We start from the raw sequence: 22,835 nt of genomic DNA, 5'->3' as shown, positions 1-22,835 counted from the left end.
CGGGACGTTATCAGCCCATCAGATGGCCTTCATCAGCCCTAATCTGTCAGCCGCCTCCTGCAGGGATCACACCCTACCGGCTCCGCACCAGCCCGGTTTTAAAAAAGTTGCCAAAAACCAAATGATGTTCAACGCTGAAGAATAGTTGGGTCTTTTTGAAAAATAAATATATATAAACAGAGAATTTATCAAAAGGGAGGAACAGAGCTTCCAGCTTCAAACGCACTCATAAAACAGGGTCCTTTGAATTTATCGGATGTTATTTTACAAGCCAAGCACTGCTTCACCCAAAAAACTCAGTTCCCAGCTCAACTCAAGACGATGGTTTTAATGGTTCCTGGAGGGTTCAGCTGCTGTTAGCCGTCAGCCTCCGTTAGCTTCAAGCTAAATAAACGTGGCTGGCTCTTCCTGCACTCAGGAGTCCCATGGAGGCGAGTTCAATACTCCTGTTAGTGAGTCCTTGAGGAGGAAAAATACGCTTTTCCAGTGAAGTATCACTGGAAATCACTGAAGTATAATGAAGTTCCCGATTATAAGTGGATAATTTTATCCTGACCCAGAGGTGGTACAAGTACACATATTTATCACTCAAGTAGAAGTACAGACTCTTAAATGTACTCAAAAGCCAAAAGTATTGAGTCCTGCCATGTTGGCTGATTCACTCTCATTCCCGTCATCACTCATGTTGATGCCCCACCCCCTATCATGACAGGCCGCCAGCGTCGCGCTCTCCACCTCTCTGGATGCCATTTCTCTCTGCGCCGGCGTGTCTAGATGGCGCCGGTCCTTTTCAAGCTTCTCAACAGACGCACAACTTCCTCTTCTGTTCCATGTTTTGAGGGGAAGCGCTTGGTGTTCACGTGTGTTAGCAACACCTATGTTTGAGAGCGAACTGGTGATCTGACGCCGCCCACACTGACACAGAACCCTGAGGTGCTGCTGTACACCTTCAGTCACCGTGTGTAGTTGTATGTACTGTGCTGATGTAGTGGTAGTAGTAGTCGTATGAAATTACAGATACCTGGAGAAGCCACTGAAGTACACTAACAAAGTATTTGTATGTCAGTAAGACCACAAACTGTCACTCTCCTGTCAGACCCTCCTGATTCCACCCTCGTCACCCTCCAAGGTCGGCGATGAACGAAGCCATGCCAGCAGCTAACAAGCTTCCTCCCAGCCAGACGTTCAGCGCTGCGGCGGCGGCGGTGGGCCGTCTGGAGGGTCAGCGGAGCGGGCCGGTCCTGTTGGGGTCACACCCGGCGCCCCCTCACAGACGGGCGAGAGATGATGTATGGTTGCATCTCTGCTGGTTATGAATGAGCCTCATTAGCGCGCTAGCGATGAGGATGATGATGACGAAGGATGGAGGAGGGAAACAACCAGTGATGTAAGGAAGCAAGTGGGGATGAAGGGTGCAGGGAAGGAAGGAATCCTGAGGGTTCATCCCGTCCACGCAGGGATGGAAGACAGACGCAGGAAGGATAGAGAGAAGCGATGAAGGATGCAGGGTCAAAGAAGGAAGAGGAGGAGGTGAAGGAGGAGACGTCACACTGGGGGACATCATCCGTCAGCATCACCCTCTCCTCCCGCCGCGTGATTGATATGAGCGCTGCCTCTTGAGGCCCTGAGGGGGGAAAAAATACCCCGTCTCCCCCTCACTCTCCCCCTCCTTCCCTCCCTCCCTCCATCCATCCATCCATCCATTTCTCCTCCCAGTGCTTCGTTGCTCAGTTGTGTGTCCTGCTGCTTGGCGGCCGGCCCCGGGCCGACAGTGATTGAGCGTGTCACCCTCGACTCACCCGCCCACCTCACGGGAGACGTGAACACAAGAAAATCAACTCAAACTTAATAACTGACTTTTTCTTCATCGACTCGTTTGTGTTGATGTTTAAATAACAGAGTTTGTTAGTAACGTCTTTATAAGCAATTTCAAATGACGCACCGACCAAAGATGGAATAAATTATTATCATTATTAATAATAATATTAATTAATTATTATTAATAATACTATTATTATTGTTGTTGTTATTATTATCATGATGACGATGATTATCAATATTATTATTATTACGATTATTATTATTAATAATAATATTATTGTTGTTGTTATTATTATCATTATGATGATGATGATGATTATTTTATTTAACCTTTATTTCACAGGTAGTTACTTGACATCAGGTGATCTCTTTTCCGAGCGAGACCTGGCCATTATTATTATTATTATTGTTGTTATTATTATCATCATCATCATCATCCCCGGCTCCCAGGGGTTTAACCGCCATCTGACTGGCGAGGAGCAGCAGGCCCCGGCGCTGGGAGCAGCTGACGGTGCTGAGGCTGATCCAGGAGCAGTTTCACTCCTCCTCTCGTCTCCATTATCCCCTCTGAGCGTTTGCATGAACCCGCCGGGGTCAAGTTTGTCAGTTGCTCCGAGTGGCGTTCTGCCTCCTCTCCACCACCACTTCAGCGACTTTTCATTATTTCAGCTGAGGAGGGAAGGAGGGAAGGAAGGAGGGGAGGAAGGAGGGAGGGAGCGTAACTGCAGGGCTGTGTGAAATGTTAAAATGGAGATTAGCCCGGCCGCTGCAGATCTCGCTCATGATGATTAAACACCATGTCTTGCATTTCAATGGGAACTGTGGCGGCTCGGAGCGCCATGATAAGGTCCCGCTTTAACTCGCACACACAACCTGCAGCGAGGGGGAGGGACGGTGGTCAGACGCACGTCCACCACGTCCTCTCAACAGCCCAGTGACGCGGCTCAGCCGCCACTTTTGTCCGCGTGTTTGAGGAAACCCTGCTGGATTGAGAAGTAAAAGCCTACTTCTCCAAAATGGCCCGGCTGCGGTGAAGCCGGCTGACATGGCGCCGGTTGACTTTTAGCTTCTGGCGCAGATGGTCATCTGATGCTGGTTCACTGCTCCCGGAGAGTTTCCACTCACACTTTTCTCACTTTGAATAGTGAGACCCATTCTCTGGGTTCCTCCTCATATTTGGAGATTCAATCTGACGCGTGACCAGGAGAGCTGAGGAGGCGCCGGCTACCACGAGCGAGGAAACTCTCCTCGAAACAACGGTGGGCGGCCTGGTCACGTCTGACTCACTGCAGCGTTGAGTCCTACTCCCTCACGTGAGCCCTGCAATTATTAGAAAAACGCTTAATGCATTTTTGATTCGATTGCAGCAGGAAACACATCCGTCTGAGATGTCGTGATCTATTTCTTTTACTCCACTTCCTCTCCTCCCCTCGGCGTCGCCTCATGTTGCATCATCACTTCCTCGTTAGCGTAGCAGCAGCAGCAGCAGCAGCAGCCGCCGGCACCGGCCTCATCCTCATCCTAACTTCTTTAAACATCACCTCCCACCCGCCGCTGGCTGACAGGCTGCCTAATACCAATTACACAAACCTCTCTGTCCTCCACCGCTTTCTCTCGCTGTCAAAAATTTACTTCCCGACCACAAAACACCTCCTCCCCGTCCTCCTCTTTGTCTCCCTCTTCATCCACAACTCAGACTGGAGAGTGCATCCGCCTGAAAGAGTCTGTCAGCGCCACTTCTCTGCAGAAATCTGGGCTCCTCGCTGCTCGGGAGGAAAATCTGTCTCCTGTGGAACACAAGTGTCTTTATTTTTTGTCCACTCTGCATTTTAAAATAGATATCATTCTTTAGAATTCTCCTGGAGATCCCAACGTTCCGAAAGATAGCGAGTGTCCCAGTTTGCACTTTCCATTTTCGTCATACATACATTCATCTTAATGTGCCCTTATCACCTTGAAATTGCTGCCTCGGCATATTTGATTTCCTCCATTTGCGCCGTTCTTCGACTCCAATTTCTCTTCTGTTCCCCGCTGCCGCGACCTGATTTCCCCGCAAGAATCAATACAGCTTCATCTTACATGATTATATTATCATCTGCTTCCTGTTCTAGGCTCCCTTTACATCTCAGCTGCCTCTCTGACCGCAGCGAGAGAGAGGGAGGAGGCCGAGCGGCGGACAGAGGGAGGCGGAAGGAGTGAGAACAAACGCTATTTGAGAGGAAGAGGATGGGAAGGAGGAAGGAAGGAGGGAATGAAAGTAGGGAAGGAAGGAGGAAGGAAGGAGGGAATGAAAGGAGGGAAGGAAGGAGGAAGGAAGGAGGGAATGGAAGGAGGGAAGGAAGGAGGAAGGAAGGAGGGAAGGAGACGCCGATGCGTCTCCCAAAACCAGCTGCGATGATATTTTCCTTTTGTTGCTCTCACAAATGTTCTGTGGCAACAAAATTAATCATTCAAGCTGAGTTCCAATTTACTGCTGTAATGCGACGCAACAGCGGAGTTGGAGGCGTCGTCCTCCCACGTGGCCGCTGCACGCGACGGCCCTGGACGAGTGCTGCTTCTTATTGAAACGTTGCTGGGTGGGGTCTCGCCTTGGGCGCCACGCACTGCAGCCTGAGGATTCACGAGACAATTTCCTGACGTGGAATCCAATAACTGCAAAGAAGTTGAGGCGTTTACGGCTCCTTAGGAGCGCCAGGTGAGTGGCGGCGGACGAGGGGCCGCTTTAGGCCTGTCAGGACTCAAAGGTCACGACCTCAGGAAGATTTAGTGACTCGGCACAATCATTTGAGACACAAATATGAATGTAAGACTGAATGTGTTTTGGGGTGAATTGGGATAATTCCTGCTTCCCCTCAAGCGTCCCGAGTGGACGTCTCCGTCCCGCCGACTCCCAGTAAAACCAGTATTCCCGGTCCTGCTGCCGTTAAACAGCTCTGCGAATTTTAAACGCCTCAGGGATCGACCACACGCTGGTTCTCATTTTCTTATTCTCCGCTAACTCAAACTTTACCTTTGATTATCTTCCACCTCTCTTCTGCTCTCACTACGTTGACGGCCGCTCCGCTCAACGGGGATCAGAGCAGAACCGTGGAACCTGAACGAGTGAGGAACGGAGTGGTAGAACCACACCTGCTCGCTCGGAGGGCATGAAGCCATCTTCCTAGCCATCGAATCTCTGGAGCCGACGCGCATCGGCAAGACAAAGAGAGACAGAATGAATGCCAGCGTCTTCTTTGACTGAATGTATTTTATTGTAAAGCTATAAGGAAGGAGTAATTACAAGATATCATTTCTTTGATTTGCTCAGCAAAAATAAAAGACCACATTTTTAAAAGTCAAACATGCGGATGCTCAAAAGGGAACAGACACATCACCCAGCTTCCTCCAGAAAAACGGAAAGACCAAAAAACATCAGAAACAAAAGAGAGAGATGCACAGTTTGTCTTCGGAAATGAGAGAACGTAAAGCAGTAAAGCCAGCGGATGATTGGAGGAGGGACGCTGGCGTCCTCCACTCTGAGCCCGACTCCTACATCAACAGAGCCTACACAACTCTTAGACAACAGAATCCTACAGGTTCAGGGTCAGGTTTCCTTCACGTTGTTCGAATATATATAGATATATATATATATATTTTTTGTCTCATTTTTTAAAAACCTACACTCGCATGTACATAAAACTGTACAAAAAACAAGGCATCACTAGCATTGTTCCTATATAAATATAACCAACCAACAATGAGGCTACAAACGTGGACTTCCTGTGGAGACAAATGTGATTGGCGGCTCTGTCCCGCTGTTTTCTTCTTCACCTTAAAAAACTAAATTCACAACTCCATCTATGACGTACAGAAGCTCAGAGCTGCCAGTTAGAGTCCGTTATGCTCAAGATCACAACTTCATTTTCTACATGACAAGATTTTTTTGTGATCGAAAAAAGTCATTAAAATGTTTTTTCCCCCAAAGGCGTATTTCTGGACCCCCCAAGACAGCGATTCAATCACGCCATTCTCCACAAGATCATCTTCCCATTTCATGACTTTTTTAATGTCTGAGCAGAAACCGAAGGGTTCTTATGAATATTATTCACTTCATCTTCTGTGAGGGATTTTTTTTAAGGTGTCGTTCTTTGTGCAGAAAAGACTTTGATGTTTTTCCGGTTGTTAAAAGTTCCGTCAAACGGCATCAACACAGACCAGCGAGGAGCGGCGTGACTGACGTCACAGCGCACGGCCGTTATGTTTTCACACAACAGAAAGGGAGCCTGATACATTTTGGCCCAACTGCGAGTCAAATGCTTGAATAATGCTAATAATGCTAATAATGCTAATAATAATAACAACAACTACACGGGTGTCTATGTGAAGGCGTTTCCATTCTAATTGGCAGGTCCGACCTCACTGTCTTCTCATCTTCTAATCATGCAGTTCTCTTATTTTTCCTTTTTCTGGTCTCAAGACTAAAACCCTTCACAAGGCTCCAACAACATCACGCCCAGAAACGCTGCCCGTGTCGTCACGACGCGAGCGTCTGTGTATTTACGGAAAAAGACAAACGCGCGTGTAGGAGAAGTCACAGACGCCGCCACGGTCGGCGGGACTTGATCCGGTAGTTGTGGCGTCAACCCTGTCACCGAGGTAAAGACGTGATCTGGAGGTAACTGACCTCACCGTTAGCGTCAGCATCCTCGCAGCTCCGGCAGCTTTGAAAGAATCCCGATGGAGTCAAGAAGTAGAAAACACAGTCGGCCCGCTCAGAAAACATCATGGACGCCGCCGCGTCTGGTAAAACATCAACAACCATTAATACTCATACAGCATGTCTACAGCAGTGTTGCTTCCATTACATTGATAAAACAACAACAACAAAAATGTAGAATATTTATAAAGTTGGCTTGTTTCATGCTCGGCGTGAGCCCGTGGCCAGAGACCCCGCCTCAGTATAATACACAACCAAAACAACACTTGATCATGTGATCGCATGTAGAGGAGCGTTTCAAGTCGTCTCGCGTTTGGTTTTTACTCTTCAGACTTTTGAGTTGATGACCACTTCCTTCAAGTCGGAGAATCGACCCCCCAGAGAATCAGTTGCTGACGTCAGGATGAAGAGGCGGCGCCCCCGGAGAAACGTGTTCTTAACGGTAAAACAACTAAAACCTGGATTACGGTCTAACGACACACACGTCGTGGAACAGGTTCTGCTCGAACATCGATGAGGTGCGGCGGGAAAGTGAGCTTCCTCTCCACCAAACGTGTAGAAAAACGTTGAAAAAGAAAAACGAAGACGAGGAAATATTTCGCATTTGCTGAAGTCAATCATCGGCCCTGCCGCTTGTTGGGTGGTTAAATATCAAAGAGACGTTCGGAGCAAATCTGTAAGTTGTGAAAAATAAAGAACAAAAAAGAAAACCAAATAATCGTTTTCACATCACACAGAATGACTGGTGAGCGTTCAGGTCAACGATCTCCGGTGTGTTTGTCATCCATCTGAGGAGCGGTGGAATCATCCTGAACTTCACAATAAAATGTTTCCTTCAACTCAGTTCTGTGTTCGTCTGCCGCCGGATCAGGAAGCGACTATGAAGTCTGACGCGTTTGCAGCAGGATGAAGTTGATATTTGACTTCAGAGAGGATGAAAGTCTTCAAAGATCCGCGACTCTTTGATTTACTGCCTCAGAAGCAGCGAGTTTCTTCTACGACTTAAAGATGATCATCAACGCAAAAGTCACAAACACAAAAGTAAAAGAGAAGCAGGATGAAATATTGGCGGGTGGAGGAGAGCAGATGGTTCGATGGAGCGGACTGAGAGGAGGAGGTCCATGAGTCCTGGTCAACAAAGTTTACTGAGAAACTCAGAACATTCGTGTCACTGAGGAGGCGGCTCACAGCAACAAGGTTCCTAAAGAGGCCCCAACGTTCTCACAGCCCAGGGTGGAACCTTCAGGCTGCGTCTCTGATGGTTCTGGTCGGGGCGACGCTCGGTGACCGACCTCTACACGCCGCGTACGTCACACTTCCCCGCCCCCTTATGAGTTCCAGGCTGATGAAACATGTCGGGTTTGTTGTCAGGGCCTTCAGGAGAGGCTTCCTTCCACCTGATGCGACCGTCACCTCATCACTGACTTCATTTTTGTTCTGTTGATGAAAAGCATCCAAAAATATCGTTGTGCAGCAGATTGAACCATCAGAGACGCAGCCGGCGGTTCAGGGACCGGGATGGTGTTGTGTGTTTAGTCTTGTGGCAGAGCAGACGTCAGTAGTAGAACAAGAGAGGTTCTAACTGGGATGGATTTAATATCCTTCCACAAATCGTTTGATCAGAAAATACGTTTTCAGGATCAAGAGAACTTTAGGGTTGAGCGCGGGGGAACAAGAGCCTTCTCCCGGTGAATCCGCCGTTTCTGATCAGCACATTTAGCCGTCGTCGGGTCTGCAGCAGCGTCCGGTTGGATGAACTCACATTGAGCTGAAGATTCTAGAAGCTCGCAGCCGACGTCAGAAATACAGGAGAATGTTGGGAATTAGGAGTGACTGAAGAGGTGGAGGCTGGGAATACAGGATCACCTGCTACACACACACACACACACACACACACACACACACACACACACACACACACGTGCGCGCGCGCGCGTGTGCGCGCTGGCTGTCAGTGTGTGTGACAGCAGGTCTCCTGGGGGTTGATGGGAAGGTGGGTCCACGGGGAGGGGGGTCCTCCAGGGAGCAGCAAATGTTTGTAGTCTGACAGGAAGACCGGACCTTCTCCACACACACACACACACACACACACACACACACACACACACACAGAGTGTTTATACTGTAGATTCTGGCTCTGACCTGTAAATATGCATCATCCCCGTCTCACTCAAGCTAAATGGAACTCTCTGGAGGAGCAGGTTTGCATCGCTGCACCTTTTTGGACTAAAAATGACTGAAAAATGCACCTTCAGCCACAGCGAAGCTACAAAACTCAAAGAATCCTCAGTGTAGAGTTGGGACTTGTGACCCGATCAACCTCATATCCTGGACTCATCAGCGACTCGTCGGTGTGTCACTGCGTGTCCGCGGCGGTAAGAATGAGGGCTCCCGGAACCTTGCTGCATATCCTGGCGATCAATATTTCTACAATTTCTGTTGAATGAAGAATTAAAGGAATTCAACACCCGAGTGTTCCTGGTGATTCACGGTATCGCAGCTGCGTTCTGCACCACACACACGTGGGGTCTCCCTCCCCGGCGCGAGGCTGCCGGCGCTGGAAAACTAACGCCAGTTTAAAAAGACCTTAACAACCCTTCAGCACCTTGTAGTGCAAGAAGAAGATGAAGAACCTAAACACACACACACACACACACACACACACACACGCTGTGTGTTTGCTCTCGTGGTCTCAGCTTTTCCTGCGAGCTGCAGCCAGAGGTCGTTGCAGGTCACATGAGGTTGCTTTCTCTCCTTCTGGGGTTAATTGTTGCCAAAGAGTTGAGGTTAAACCGGCGCCATGTGACCTCCCGCCCCTCTCCTCCATCTTTACCTTACACAGCACAACATGCCATTCACCTGGGAGTCTGCCTGGCGCCGGGCCGGCATCATGGAGGAGAACGATGGAGAGTGGCGAGGGGAATTATAAGGAGGTGGGTTAGTCGATGTTGGGCCTGCAAATAATCAATCAGAGGATGATGGCGAGCACAAAGGAGCGCGGCGGCGCCCGTGAACTGTAAATCTCTGTCACCGGGGGGCTGAGCGGTGTTGAATGACGCCTGATTCATGTTGGGGAAGATGGTGAATGTGTGTGTGGTTTCAGGAAGATGATAAATCACCTTCAGGGACTGCAGGAATTTTGAATTGCGTTACCATTAGCACACGCGGCGGCGCCACGCATCAAAAACAAAACACAGGCAATAAAAAAGGGATCAAGCGAGAGCTGCATCGGAAATCAGGCGCTTGGCCGTCGCTGCAGCCTCGCCGCCTGCCAGGGCTCGACGTTGCCTCGGTGGGTCACGTTCACACGCCACAACAAAGCTTCCTGCCCCCAGGGAGGAAGCTGCTCTGGAAGTTTCTAGAAACGAGAGAGTTGAGGCGTGTCGCCGCGGTGGAGAAGGTGATGTTTGACGCCATCGCTGACAGGGAAGCTGATGGCCGCATCACCGGAATCTTTTTTTTTTTTTAACAAGCAGGGTTGGCGTCTGTCCTTTCCCGCCCCCTGGTGAGACGTTCCTGCAGCTGAGGTGTGCCTCACAGGCCGGATGGAGGCTGGTGACTCCATACTTTCCTCGCAGAAGAAGACGCCTCCTCCTCGTCCTACATGACGTTCCAGACTTTCAGGAATAAACTGAACTCAATATTTTACGTTAACATCTTTAGCGAGTGAACCCGGAGGCGCTGATGCTCTGGTGCTGCGCGTCATCGCTCGGCCTCCTCAGGGGTAAAAGAAAGTCTCCGGTCGATCCCTAAGCTGTTTAAAGCGCCATTTCTGACATTTCTGACTGTCACGTGAAAGCTGAAACAAACACGTGTGTCAGACACAGGTGACACGTCTCATCCCTCCCTCAGCTTCAGGACTAAATAACTTGCCGTGGCGTCTGCAGTCCCTGCTGGCGTTCGCTGCTGCAGGTTCATCCTCCCGAGCCATTAACACGCCTCAGAACGGATGAACTTCCAAACCTGCTTGCTTTTACCGCCACAAATTATCGGCAGTAATGTGCCGAGCCTCAGGTCGTAATTAGAGTTTGTGTGCTGTGCGGCGTGGCGGGGGTGTTAGTGGATGAAACCCGTGCAGGTGCCATTAATCCTGCATTCCTGTGCGGCTGCAGCACAGCAGGAAGTGGCGCCCGTCTCCCCCCGCCGCTCACAGCTAACAGGTTTAATAAATACTTGTGCTAAACACCAACCGGCCGAGCTTCACACAGAGGAGGTAAAGAGGTGGGAAGCGGCTCACGCTCTTCCTTCAAGCTCCGGGACGCAGCGGGAGTTCTAGCAGCAGGTCTACAACGGCTGCACGCCACAACCTCTGATTGAGACGGTTGTGTTACCGCTAGCAGAAGCTGCGTTCAGGGGGTGGCAAAAATGTTACTGTGTTCATTTAAACTAATTTACCCAGGGACCCATTTGAGTGTGACACCAGTGACGTGGCGTTTATTCTGCAGTCTCAGCCACCATGATCTGATCCTGCTGATTGATTCTTTTCAAATCTCATGTTTCTCCACGAGGTAAAACTCATTTTAGTATCGGAAAACCTGCTTTTTTTTTTCATGTGAGAAAACTGGAGTGATGCCTCAAGTCAGAACAAATCTATTGATCACATGAAGAATTCAGTTTTTGTTCTACTACTGACAGCCAGTGAATGATCCACGAAGCGCTTTGATCCACCTACAGCAGCAATTTTCTGATTTTGTTGGATTCGGGTCAATCGATGGAGAATAACTTCGTCCCCTCGCGAGCCCAAATTCAGCCGCATCGTAAAGTTCTCGAGAAAGGAAAATAACAAAAAGTCTTGTAACTCGGCACCGTCGGTGACGCTCAAGAGTCCAGGTTCCTGCAGTGTGACGTGAACGCTGCGGCGTCGGTTCTCTGTACATGCAAAAGTGTCCAGTCCACCAGTCTGTCGTGAAGGTCTGCAGACAGAACGACGGCCACACAACCACAGCTTCCTCCTTCACCTGTCGTATTTACAGCTCTGTACACTGGAAAAAAGATTTCTTCATGGCAAAAACAAAACAACTGGGAACAGGAGAGTTCCCACCAACGTTTCAGTAGACGTTGAAATAGTCGGTTCCTTGATTAAAAACAAGCCGAGGTTTGAGAACCTGGCTCTGAAAGGTACTTTCAGGAGGCTCCGGGGTCGACGAGGAACAAGTAGTAAGTAAATTCCAAACCAAGTCAGGATAGATAGTTTCACACAGTATACTGAAGTAGGATTTACACAAAGTTCCTTCCCTTCTCCCCCTGAAGGCATTTTTTTGTTTTCACACTCCAACACACGTGGAACTCTAAAGCAACACACGGAACTCAAATATGTGAGCAGCGAAACAGTTTCCATTAAATTATCACAACGATGGCGTGGAGCTTACATTCCTCCCGCAGCAGCAGGCGTCGCGTTCTCCTCCGTTGATTTGAATTTATTTTACATTTGATTGGTTCGTTGAGGGGGTGGCGATGGCAGCAGGTGAGGTGGGCGGGGTCTAAAGCCTTGGATGCAGTTATAAAAGGGAGGGAGGGGGAGTCGGTGCTGCGACATGGCAAGCAGTAGGCACAGGGGCAGTGAGGAGGTGGGAGGGGTGGTGGCGAGCAGCAACGGGGACAATGGCGTGGGAAGGAGGTGGTCGGGGTTGTTGAGGTGGAGAGTGGCGCTCTCACAGGTAGATCTCCCTCTTGGAGGTCTGGCCGGTCGGGGTGGTGGCTGAGTGGTACTCCACCGCCTGGCTCAGCGGGATCTCCTCCAGCCCACAGTCTTTAGCGGATGGGTCTCCGCCCACGGGGTAGGCACTGCTGTAGGGCGTCATGAACCGCATGTTGGCCACTTTGGAGCCACTGCCGCCGCCGCCCGGCCCACGCTCCTCCATCGGCAGGGGCTTGGGGCTGCCGTTGGCCATCAGCTGCTCCTGCCCGTCCATCTCCTGGTAAGGCACGAAGGTGGAGAGCTTGGGGGCGTTCTTGGACACCTTGCGGTTGGGAGAAGGCTGACCGGGCATCCAGCAGGAGTCGGAGTGGCCAAATTCGGTGCACTCACGAGTGCAGTTGCCGGTCATCGCCACGTCTGGGAGAGGCCTGAGGTCTGCAGGGAGAAAGAGACGGAGAGGGTGAGCATCCCAGAAGTAGCAGGAGGTATGAAAAGGTCGGAGGTCACAGGTGGAGATGGAGGGTCTAAAGCTAATTCCAACATTTCTGAAGCAAAAACACCTTTGACATCAACATGTGACAGGCGTGTTAGTCATGTGATGATGTCGATTCCCAGCTTGTGCAACAGCCCCAGAGCCCCCAAACCCCCAGTCAAAGCCAAAAAAGGCAGAAAAGAAAAACCAACATCGGCGTCACATGTGACAAATGCACGCATCACATGATCACTGGCAGCAGAACGCCTCAGCAGAAACTCACCACTGGATTAATAATCTCAGTTCAGTTGTACTTGAACCGTTCGCACCACTCGGCCTTCACGTATTTCACGTCCTCCTCTCTGCGCTCCTGCCTCCTGCGCTGTCATTAGCGTGAGGCACTTTGGAGGGATTGAAACACACAAATAAAACCATCTTTGTAAATTCATCTATTTGGATTTCTTTGATCTGAGGACGGACGGATTAAGGGAACTGCAACATGGATTATGATCAAGATTAATACTTCAATGTCTGGATTTCACCGTCTCATGTAATCATCTAAAAGCCCAGTATTATTTACTTATCTATCCGGTCTTTGTCGGTCTGATCCGGCCGCTCCCCGGCGGTTTATTCTTGTTGTTCCTGTTTTTTTTATCCGTGTTCTTTGCGTCTTCACCCGTGAGGCTGGATGAACTCAGTCACGGGACACGGCGTAAGCGGGGGTTACGTTGGCCCCGAGCCTCGACTGTCCTGACAGTCTTCAGCCTCGCCATGGGAAGGAGAGGTGGTTCATACAGAGGCTCCAGACTCCTGGGTCTGACAGCTGCCGCCACCTCCTTCAGTCCTGCTGTCACATGTCTGTCAGGTGGATGAGCTGGAGACACACGCCAGTTTTAATCAGAAGGAAAAGACGCTCGTCTTCTTGCCTCCACCCAAACACGGCTCAGTGGTACTGACTCGGTACCAGGTGTGGGCCGGCTGTGAAGGACAGGAACCGCATCAGTGTGTCCTCATGTGTTCTAAGACGTTCAGCTGACACGTCTGAGTGCCTTCTGGGAACCAGCTGGACAGGTCACGAGGTCACGAGGTCACGTTACTTATTCATGTTGTATGTATTTTCTTGTGCGATGTCCCTGCTGGGCCGGTGCTGGTCCACCCGTGTGCTCTGGTCTCAGGTGCTGACCTGGTTGTCGTGACTCTGGGTTCTTGTGCGACAGGTGAGCCTGAGCTCAGCTTCACGCCTGGGATCAATCAAGCTCTGTGAGCGGCGTTGTCTTTGGAGTCGGTGAATTAGTTGAATCAAAGCTGCTGCAGAGCTGCGGGTCTGTTATTGGATCGTTTCTCTCGCCGTGCTGTTTCATGTGTACTTGGACGTGTTTCCTGGCTTGTGTGATTTTGTTGAAAGCCTGGTCGCAGAGTTAAAGTTGACCGTAAACACAACGATATTTGACAGAAAACAGATAAACGCCGCCGCCGCCAAACATCGTCATTTCCGTTGTGTAAAAGATCTTTGAGCTGCTTTTGTTCCCTAAAAACTAACAAAGCCGAATGTGGCAAGTCACAGTTCAGCTGCGAGAGGCTGATTAAAACTGTCATCATCCCTTTATCCAAACACACACACTCACACACACACGGAGGCCCATTAATTAATCCTGGTCCATATTTTTAAAGTCACTAATAGTTCACAAAGTAGCAGGAACGCTGCTTTAATTTGTTCTTGAAAGGCAGAGCTGCTGAATCAAAGGACGGATGCGGAGCATGAAACAGGATCAGCTGATGTAACACAGGAAGAAAAACACGCTCAGCTCCGTTAATTATGTTGCAAAAACAGCCAATTAAGGTAAAAAATAAGCTGCAGCACATGACAGGATGAAGGCTGACAGACGTGATTATTCCTCCTCGCTTCACGTTGACACTGGAAATGCGAAGGTTTTTCTCCTGTGGGATTTTCTTTCACTGCGAGTTGTGTTGGTTTTGTATGACTTTATCTTTGATCCGGCACCTCGGCGGCTGACTGACTGACTGACTGACTGACTGACTGAGGGACGTCAGCTGTGTTTAAAAAAAAAATCACAGCTTAGAATGTAAAAAGGTCAGAGATGGAAGCAGAAATATCAATGCGTATGCAGAAAGTAACCTTTCTTTCCGTGCGTGACATTAGATCATTCTTTGATACTGGAGGCTGGCGGGGGCGGAGGGGGTGGCAGTCCTCCCGGGGAACGGCGCCTTTTTTTCCCTCCCAAAATGCCCTCTGCTTCATGCATAATTGAAATTCATTGCCTCCGTTTTGCAAAAGGAGCTACAGTCGGCGTTTCTGTCTGTTTGTGGGTTGACGTGTTCGTTCTAATCCCGGGGAGTGCTGAGTCGCGACCGCGCCGTCTTCCTTTTCTTTTTTTCCCTCCCCTCCTCACATTCTCACGGCCGCAGCTGCTGGATTTGGGTTTTAAGCACTTCCCATGCAAAAGCAAGGTGCTTGCAGAAATGTTAAGTCATGTGCAAGTGGAGTTGAGAGCGGCTGGTTAATAAGTGCTTTGCCTGTGAACGTCGAGTCAGCAGGACACGAACACAGCACGGACGCCCCCAGAGCTGCACGCCTCGACACACTCGCCCGCCGCTCCGACAACAGAAACAGCGTCAGCAGCCGTGTTCAGCCGGACCTGAAGGAGAACTTTGTTCGACTAAATCCATCAGACCCCCGACTCCTGCAAGCAAATTAGCGTCTGGTTGTGCTCCTGGTCACACAGCCGCCCGAGGCTGCTCTCAGAGTCCGTTCGTGACCTTTAGGGTTAATCCAGGTCATGATAGCAGCCGGCCGCAGATCCACATGTGGCGCTCCTTTGTTATATTTGTCCCGGGATCCAGGGGAACCTCAGGAACACGAAGCAGAGATACCAGCTTCAATAAATGCTTAGTAACACACCACACCTCCTTTGCGCCTCCTCGCTCTTTATCTGTTTATCTGTTGAACAAAGGTTGGCTTGTATTTATTGTTCTAGTAATCTGACATCTTTATTTTATTTTATTCTATTCTCTTTATTCTCTTCACATAACTTTGTTTTTCAAAGAGAGTTTAGCAAACCGCTAACTAGGCCAACAAAGCTGATCCTGATAATCGAAGCGAGTCGGGAGTGTGTGAACATGTGAGCAGAGACAAATCTGCTGAACCGGACCACTTCCTCTTCTCCTGTCACTCCGTCTCTCCCTCCTCCACGCCGTCTGTCCATTGTTGGCGCTTCTCCTTTGTCCTTCTCTCGATCGTTTCCACCACGTCACTCCTCCTGCTTCACCTTATTTCTGCCTCGTCTCCACCTGAATGTGCCACTGACTCACGTCTCTAATTGCTGTCTGGATGACTCTGATTTGTTTGATTCATTTCTCTGATCCCTCTGAAGAAGAGTGTGTGTGTGTGTGTGTGTGTGTGTGTGTGTGTGTGTGTGTGTGTGTGTGTGTGTGTGTGTGAGCAGGTGCAAGTGATGCTCTAAAAGTCAGCGTGCTCTGACCCTCAGCGCTACCGTGCAGGTCTAATCACCGACTGTGGTTCTGGGCTGATGGGGGTCGTGTTTCTACTAATTAAGCACTAATTGGCTCTGGTTTGAGAAGTTGGAGCTAATTGGGCAGTTTGAGGCGAGGGGGGGGGGGGGCCTATGATATGAGATCAATAACAGGTTTGGATAATAAGGTCTTCCTCTGGTAGTGGACATCAATGGGCCATCGCCGCCGCCGAGGCCCAGACCATCATCAAAGGCAACATGGAGGCTGAGCAGCTGATAAGCCAGCATTTCCTTGTAGAACTGAACCTCCACCATCCACCGGTCTGGTGTTTACTGGGGGATCTGATGTAGAACTGAACCTCCACCATCCACCGGTCTGGTGTTTACTGGTGGATCTGATGTAGAACTGAACCTCCACCATCCACCAGTCTGGTGTTTACTGGTGGACCAGAGGTAGAACTGAACCTCCACCATCCACCGGTCTGGTGTTTACTGGTGGATCTGATGTAGAACTGAACCTCCACTATCCACCAGTCTGGTGTTTACTGGTGGACCAGAGGTAGAACTGAACCTCCACCATCCACCAGTCTGGTGTTTACTGGTGGACCAGAGGTAGAACTGAACCTCCACTATCCACCAGTCTGGTGTTTACTGGTGGATCTGATGTAGAACTGAACCTCCACCATCCACCAGTCTGGTGTTTACTGGTGGACCAGAGGTAGAACTGAACCTCCACCATCCACCAGTCTGGTGTTTACTGGTGGATCTGATGTAGAACTGAACCTCCACCATCCACCGGTCTGGTGTTTACTGGTGGATCTGATGTAGAACTGAACCTTCACCATCCACCTGTCTGGTGTTTACTGGTGGATCTGATGTAGAACTGAACCTCCACCATCCACCGGTCTGGTGTTTACTGGTGGATCTGATGTAGAACTGAACCTCCACCATCCACCGGTCTGGTGTTTACTGGTGGATCTGATGTAGAACTGAACCTCCACCATCCACCAGTCTGGTGTTTACTGGTGGACCAGAGGTAGAACTGAACCTCCACCATCCACCAGTCTGGTGTTTACTGGTGGACCAGAGGTAGAACTACTTTTTCAGTTTGACACGTTGTAATTCTTTAACTTTGTCCTACCAGGCCACGTCAGTGGTCTCAGATTGAAGGGAAATCTGCTGTCATGTGAAAGGTTGTGTTAAACTCTCAGGGAATATTCACATACTTTGTCGTGTCTTGGCGTGTTGTGGAGATTTCGTCACTTCAGGAGCCTCGACGCTCGGCGGCTCCTCCAGTTTAATTTCTCAGCAGCTTCAGGACAACAGCGGCGTCTTCTATCAAGGCTGTGGACTGTGTGAAAGCTGTTCACGAAGCCCCGGCAGTGACATGGCAGGTCAAACTGCTGGTTTCTCATCACTACTTACAGGAAGTTTGAGAAGTAGCTGGCAAGAACCCCTGGAGGAGGAAGTGCTATCTCTCCACCTCGCTGCAGCGCTGGCGGCGAGGCTCAGCGCTGTCAGAGGGCCGTAACACTGAATTCAAGGTTGCCTCCATTAGTCAAGGCTGTTTAAAATGGAGTAGCCCTCCTGAGTTCCTCCCCCTGTAGCCCTTATCTGCACTCCAGAGTTCCAGTTAACCCCGGGGACCCTCGCTCGCCCTGACGGCCTCTCTCTCTGCATAATACACTCCGCTACCTTGGCCACCATTTTCTGGTCAAACTAATTAGATTTCAGAGTCCCTACTTGGGAGGATGTCAGAGGTATGAAATGGAAATAATTTCCAGATGAGTATCTGACATTTTACGCTGTCAACTTGAGTAAAGAGCCCTGGCCGATTGGCTCTCTCCCTCCCTTTTTTTCCTTCTCCACCTCTCCTAGTTTTCCGCTCCATCACTTTAGTCATACAGATATGCTAAATCCCGGTGCTTCCCCTCTCGCTGCTCAGCTGATAAATGGAAGCCAATGTACACAAAGAGAGCCTGGCTTTTTCTGTCTCTGCTTGAAGTATTAATGTGTTTAATTACTTTGAAGCAGGGTTTTATGTGTGTGTTGCAGTTAAAGCTGCAGCAGGAAGAAAAACCTTCAATTAATGTCGTTTCTCCACCGATGACAAAAGCTCCAATTAATCTTACAGCAACAATAGAGAGAGAGGCAGCACTGCTCCGAGCGCTCAGAGACGTACAGGAAGGCGTGCTGCCTCCTCCCCCAGCGCGGAAAACAGCGGTGATGCCACGCAGCAGCACGCACACACACACACACTCACTCACACACACACACTCACACACACACACACACACACACACACACACACACACACACACACACACACACTGACTCGACTCATCCTCCCGTCAGGACTGGCCACAGCTCTGAATCAGTGACTCCACGAACTCTCTCACATAGCACATTCAAGGATTTAGCTTCACTCCATCCCAGGTTTGGCTCCAACCACTCATTAAACAGCTGCACTTTTTCTTCAGACTCTAAACGTTGACAGACATTTTTTTTAAAAATGAAGGTGTCTTGAAATCCAGTGAGATTAAACGTCAAGACGAAATCCACTGAACCCCAAAAACCGACTGACGGGATCAAAAAGTGCTGTTTTTTCTTCACTCTCACACTCACAACATTCTCAGCTTGGTCTTCACTGCTTGTGTCGCTTCCAAATTTTAAAAAAGGAATGATCGAGGATAATCAACTTCGGGTAATTCTGAAGGTCGCCGTGACCCCGGATCTTCTTCAGCACCACGGACGGTCCTCGCTCTTTGGAACACGTCGAAAGGTAAGAGCAAGAGCAGAAACGCCCTCTGGCTGACGTCACACCTCACCGATGTGTCAACGCGCCCAGCGACTGCAGAATTATTTTGAACCATTGATGCACTGAAGTCACAATAAACCCTACAGATGCAGCGATCCCAACAACCCTCAATCCACTCAGGAGTCTCGACCTCACCAGATAATCTGACGCACGTTGTCACCCTAAAATACAACAGTTCAGATCACCGAGACTTGATGTTGTCCCTGAAAGAGAGCCGATTCCCCTCAACGCAACAATATGAAGTGATTTATACACACACACACACACACACACACACACCCTGGTGTATGCTGCACTCTGTGTTCCTATAAAGATTTTACAACCATCAATTTAAAAAGCTTTTCTGCAACAGCTGTTGCATAAGCTCGCTTTAAAATGCATCAATGTTGGACACACACACACACACACGCACGCACACACTCCCATTGTGAGCTGTTAGTGGCGGTGGGATGACACAATGAAGCCTGAAAACATCATCAGAAACATTCATTCTGGGTGCAGATTTGTCAGGCGCGTTGCTGGCCTGCCTCTCGCTGTGTGACTCCAGGGACGCCGGCGTCTGTCCGTCTGTCCTCCGCTTTGATACAAAGTGAAATATCCTAAATATTTGATGGATTGCCGTGAAGATTGGTGCAGATACTCGAGCCCCCCAGACGATCAAGCTCAAGGATGCCGGTGGTCCCCTGACTCCTGATGCGGCGCCTCTGTCAGGCCAAAGTTACGCCTCGGACTTTCTGGAGGCGTGAAAACACCTCAGCATTTCATTCAGCTGCCAGTTTGACATTTATTACATTTGTTCTGTGTGTGTGTGTGTGTGTGTGTGTGTATGTGTGTGTGTGTGTGTGTGTGTGTGTGTGTGTTGTCATTGAAAGATTTCAAGTTCAAACGGTGGATTCTTCATGGCCATGAAGCTTCTGGTTTCAAACAGACCCAGAATCAGCTGCCGGCGCATCCTCAAAATGTTTCAACGATGGCGGAGGAAGTTGTCACCAATACAAAAATCCATATTGTCCTGCTGCCGTGTCTCCCCCTGCTTAATCTGGTCAGAGACGCCTGAGTTTGGTCATGTGACCGAACGGGAGCATCGGGTTCGTGAGTCAGCTCCTGAAGGAGAGCCGGTTCCTGCTGGTCTTCATCCACACACAGACGAACACCACTGACACAACGTGGGCAGGGTGATTGTGGTCACGTGTGAAGCGGGACAGGCTTGCGGCTCATTACCCCCTGTCCCATAATGCATTGCATGGGGAGGGGCGTGATCAAGCTGCCGACGTTAGTATAGATGATGTCAATCATGTTGACTGGAAGCTGGATACTGATGACACGTCTGTGAGCGTCACCTCAGCCACATCTCACAGGTCCTCATGCTAACGCTAACAGCTAAAGACCAAGCTGGCCAATCAGCAGCAGCAGGGTGGAGGACAGTGGCGGAGGCTCGAGCTTCAGTCTGTTCTTCTCACTCAACGCCAACTGAATGATGTCAGAGCTTTGCTGATGTGAAAAAAATCAAAGACATTGCTTGTTTGTTGTTGACAGTGGAGCTCCGCCCACTCAGTTGGAAGTACATTGGTGCATCAACCAGATGCAGGAACAGCAACAACATCACGGAGGCCGTCCGTCCTGCCTCAGCCCCGCCTTCACCGCAGTCATACAGGAAGTTACACTTTCACATCAAACCCCTGCACACACACGTGCCGTGCACACAAATAGATACACACACGGACCCTCCCAGAGATCAGAGGGGCATCGCGGCACCACGGCTAAGAAACAACCAGCGTTTGCGTTTGTAGTGTTTTGTGTTTGAGGTGTCGGCGAAGGAGGAAGCAAAGCAGCTGTGAGAGAAGCCTGAAGCTATATCAAGTACAATAACACAGCAGCTTCTCCTGACCATAAATATTTGACCAGCGAGCCCGGTGTGCGTGCGTGCGTGTGTGTGTGTGTGTGTGTGTGTGGAGGAGAGGCAGGAGACTGCGAGGTCATTAAAGATGCAGAGGAACATGGTTTCTGTTTGCTTTAAATTCACAAACTGACCTGAATACACAAAAACTCTGGCGCTGCTTCGATCTGGCAGCCGCAGCACATCTGCATCACATCTGCATCACATCTGCATCTGTTTCAAGGGAAACTCTCTGTGTCTCCTGTTCTTACACACTTTGGTAATTGATGCAGAAGGTGCAGCCAGCGCCGGGCTGAGGACCAGCAGCTGGGGTTTTACTGGTGCTGATGGAGGAGCGTTGACTCTGGTTGGCTCCAGCAGGAAGACGGTCTGACGGCGTCAAAATCAATCGGAGAGGTTTGATTGTTAACTTCTGAAACATCACAAAGAGCGGGGGTCATCCCTCTGGGGTGTAAAACTGGTCTCGGTGTCCTGTTTCGCTCCATGCTTCCTGATCATGAGCCTCACGCCTCCTCCACCTGACGCTGCTGCTACGACGACGCTGACGATTTACCAAAGTTTGCTCTGTTTGGCCTTAAAAGCCTGGTCAGTCAGCGTCCGGGGGCGCGGTCTCATTGCTCCACGCTGGTGTTGAAAATCCAGTTTTGAAGGAACATTTCACCCAGAACTGAAGATTCACACTTCATCTACACGCTGATGGAAGGTCTGGGAAGTTTTTTAGGACACATTTTGTACATATTTAATTTTCTAATGACAGAATCATGAACGACAACGATGAAGGGATCCAGCGTCCTGAAGCCTCGACGAGTGGTTTTTATGCCAGCAGAGAACGACGAACCTCCCGCCTGTGTTCGCCATCTCGTCAGCGTGCTGGAAGGTGTTAATGAACAGGTTTCATGCTAGCGCGCTGTCTCCTCTCCTCAGAGCCCCACGTCCTCAGCCGGCGAGACTGTGGAGCTAAAAGAACAACAGTTCAGGCTTCATTTTTACTCTAAAACTTTAAAAACGTGCAGCTCAACTGCTCGCATGCATGATGCATGAATGCAAATCTCTTCTGCTGCTTTCCAGAGTGGGAGAGCCGGACCTGCCCCAGAACCTGCAGGGCTGAAGGGGTCTGGTGCTGCTGAGGCTGAGCAGTTGTTTTCCAGAGCCAATAATGTGATGTTGTTTGGATAACAGTTGTGAATTTGTGGTCGTCTGACCAGAAACTGAGTCCTGGTGCCGTGAAGCCTCCTGAAGCTCGGGCGTCACGTCTGATTGGATGACAAAACAACACAAATAAATCCCAGTTTGTTGAGGAGAAAAACGTTTTAGTCTTCTCATGTTTGCACTGAGATGGAGACACGCGTGTGCTGCTGTCACAGCAGACGAACACGCCTGTCACCGTTCGGCTCCCTGCATCAAACAATCACCGTGTTGAGGCTTGAAAGATTTCCTCCTGACGCTCTCTTGAAGTTAACTCACACGTCAAACAGGAAGCGGAGACAGTAACCCCACCCCCCCAACCCCGGTGCCCCCCACTCACACTCACACACACACACACACACACACACACACACACACTGCTGACTGTAAATAACATCAACCAGCTGGAAAATAAACATCTGTAAAGCTGATCCCATTTGAAACGGCTCAGAATTTGTGGCGAGGTGAAGTAACTGCAAACGCCAACCACTCAATTATTAATAGTCGAGAGGACGAGACAAGCGCACACACACACAAACACGCCCCTGTGGAATCGGCCTACTATGAAGGAAAAATTCAATTATCCTACAAAAGTGAATAAATTTGCAGCACGGCAGCCTGCGGCTGTAGCTGCCATTTCCCAAGATGCATTCGGGGCCATGTGGGGGTGGGAGGGGGCACGGGGAGGAGTGGGAGACTTGTTAATGGAACCTTGCCATCTTTTAACTCTGTCACAGGGAAAACACACTCAGAGCGCCACCTTTATACTCAGAGAGAGGGAGAGACAGAGAGGGAGAGAGAGAGAGAGAGAGAGAGA

General features: G+C 49.7%; 1 protein-coding gene across 3 annotated transcripts in view; it reads right to left on the bottom strand.

The window, feature by feature from the left end:
* Nucleotides 1-5,075: 5,075 nt before the first annotated feature.
* LOC147251581 (protocadherin-1-like) overlaps nucleotides 5,076-22,835 on the bottom strand; it is a 163,839-nt gene continuing 146,079 nt past the window's right edge. For all 3 annotated transcript variants that reach the window (XM_086222366.1, XM_086222365.1, XM_086222367.1), the window contains one exon: nucleotides 5,076-12,590. In XM_086222366.1, coding sequence (XP_086078492.1) covers nucleotides 12,169-12,590 — 422 coding nt within the window. In that variant the 3' untranslated portion in view covers nucleotides 5,076-12,168. The remainder of the gene's footprint in view (nucleotides 12,591-22,835) is intronic.

Source organism: Aulostomus chinensis, chromosome 13, assembly GCF_037954235.1.
Source record: "Aulostomus chinensis isolate RoL2024-O1b breed Wild chromosome 13, RoL_Achi_v1.0, whole genome shotgun sequence".
Lineage (NCBI taxonomy): Eukaryota > Metazoa > Chordata > Actinopteri > Syngnathiformes > Aulostomidae > Aulostomus > Aulostomus chinensis.
Note: the sequence above shows the minus strand (reverse complement) of the source record. Positions and strands in the feature narration are given on the sequence as shown.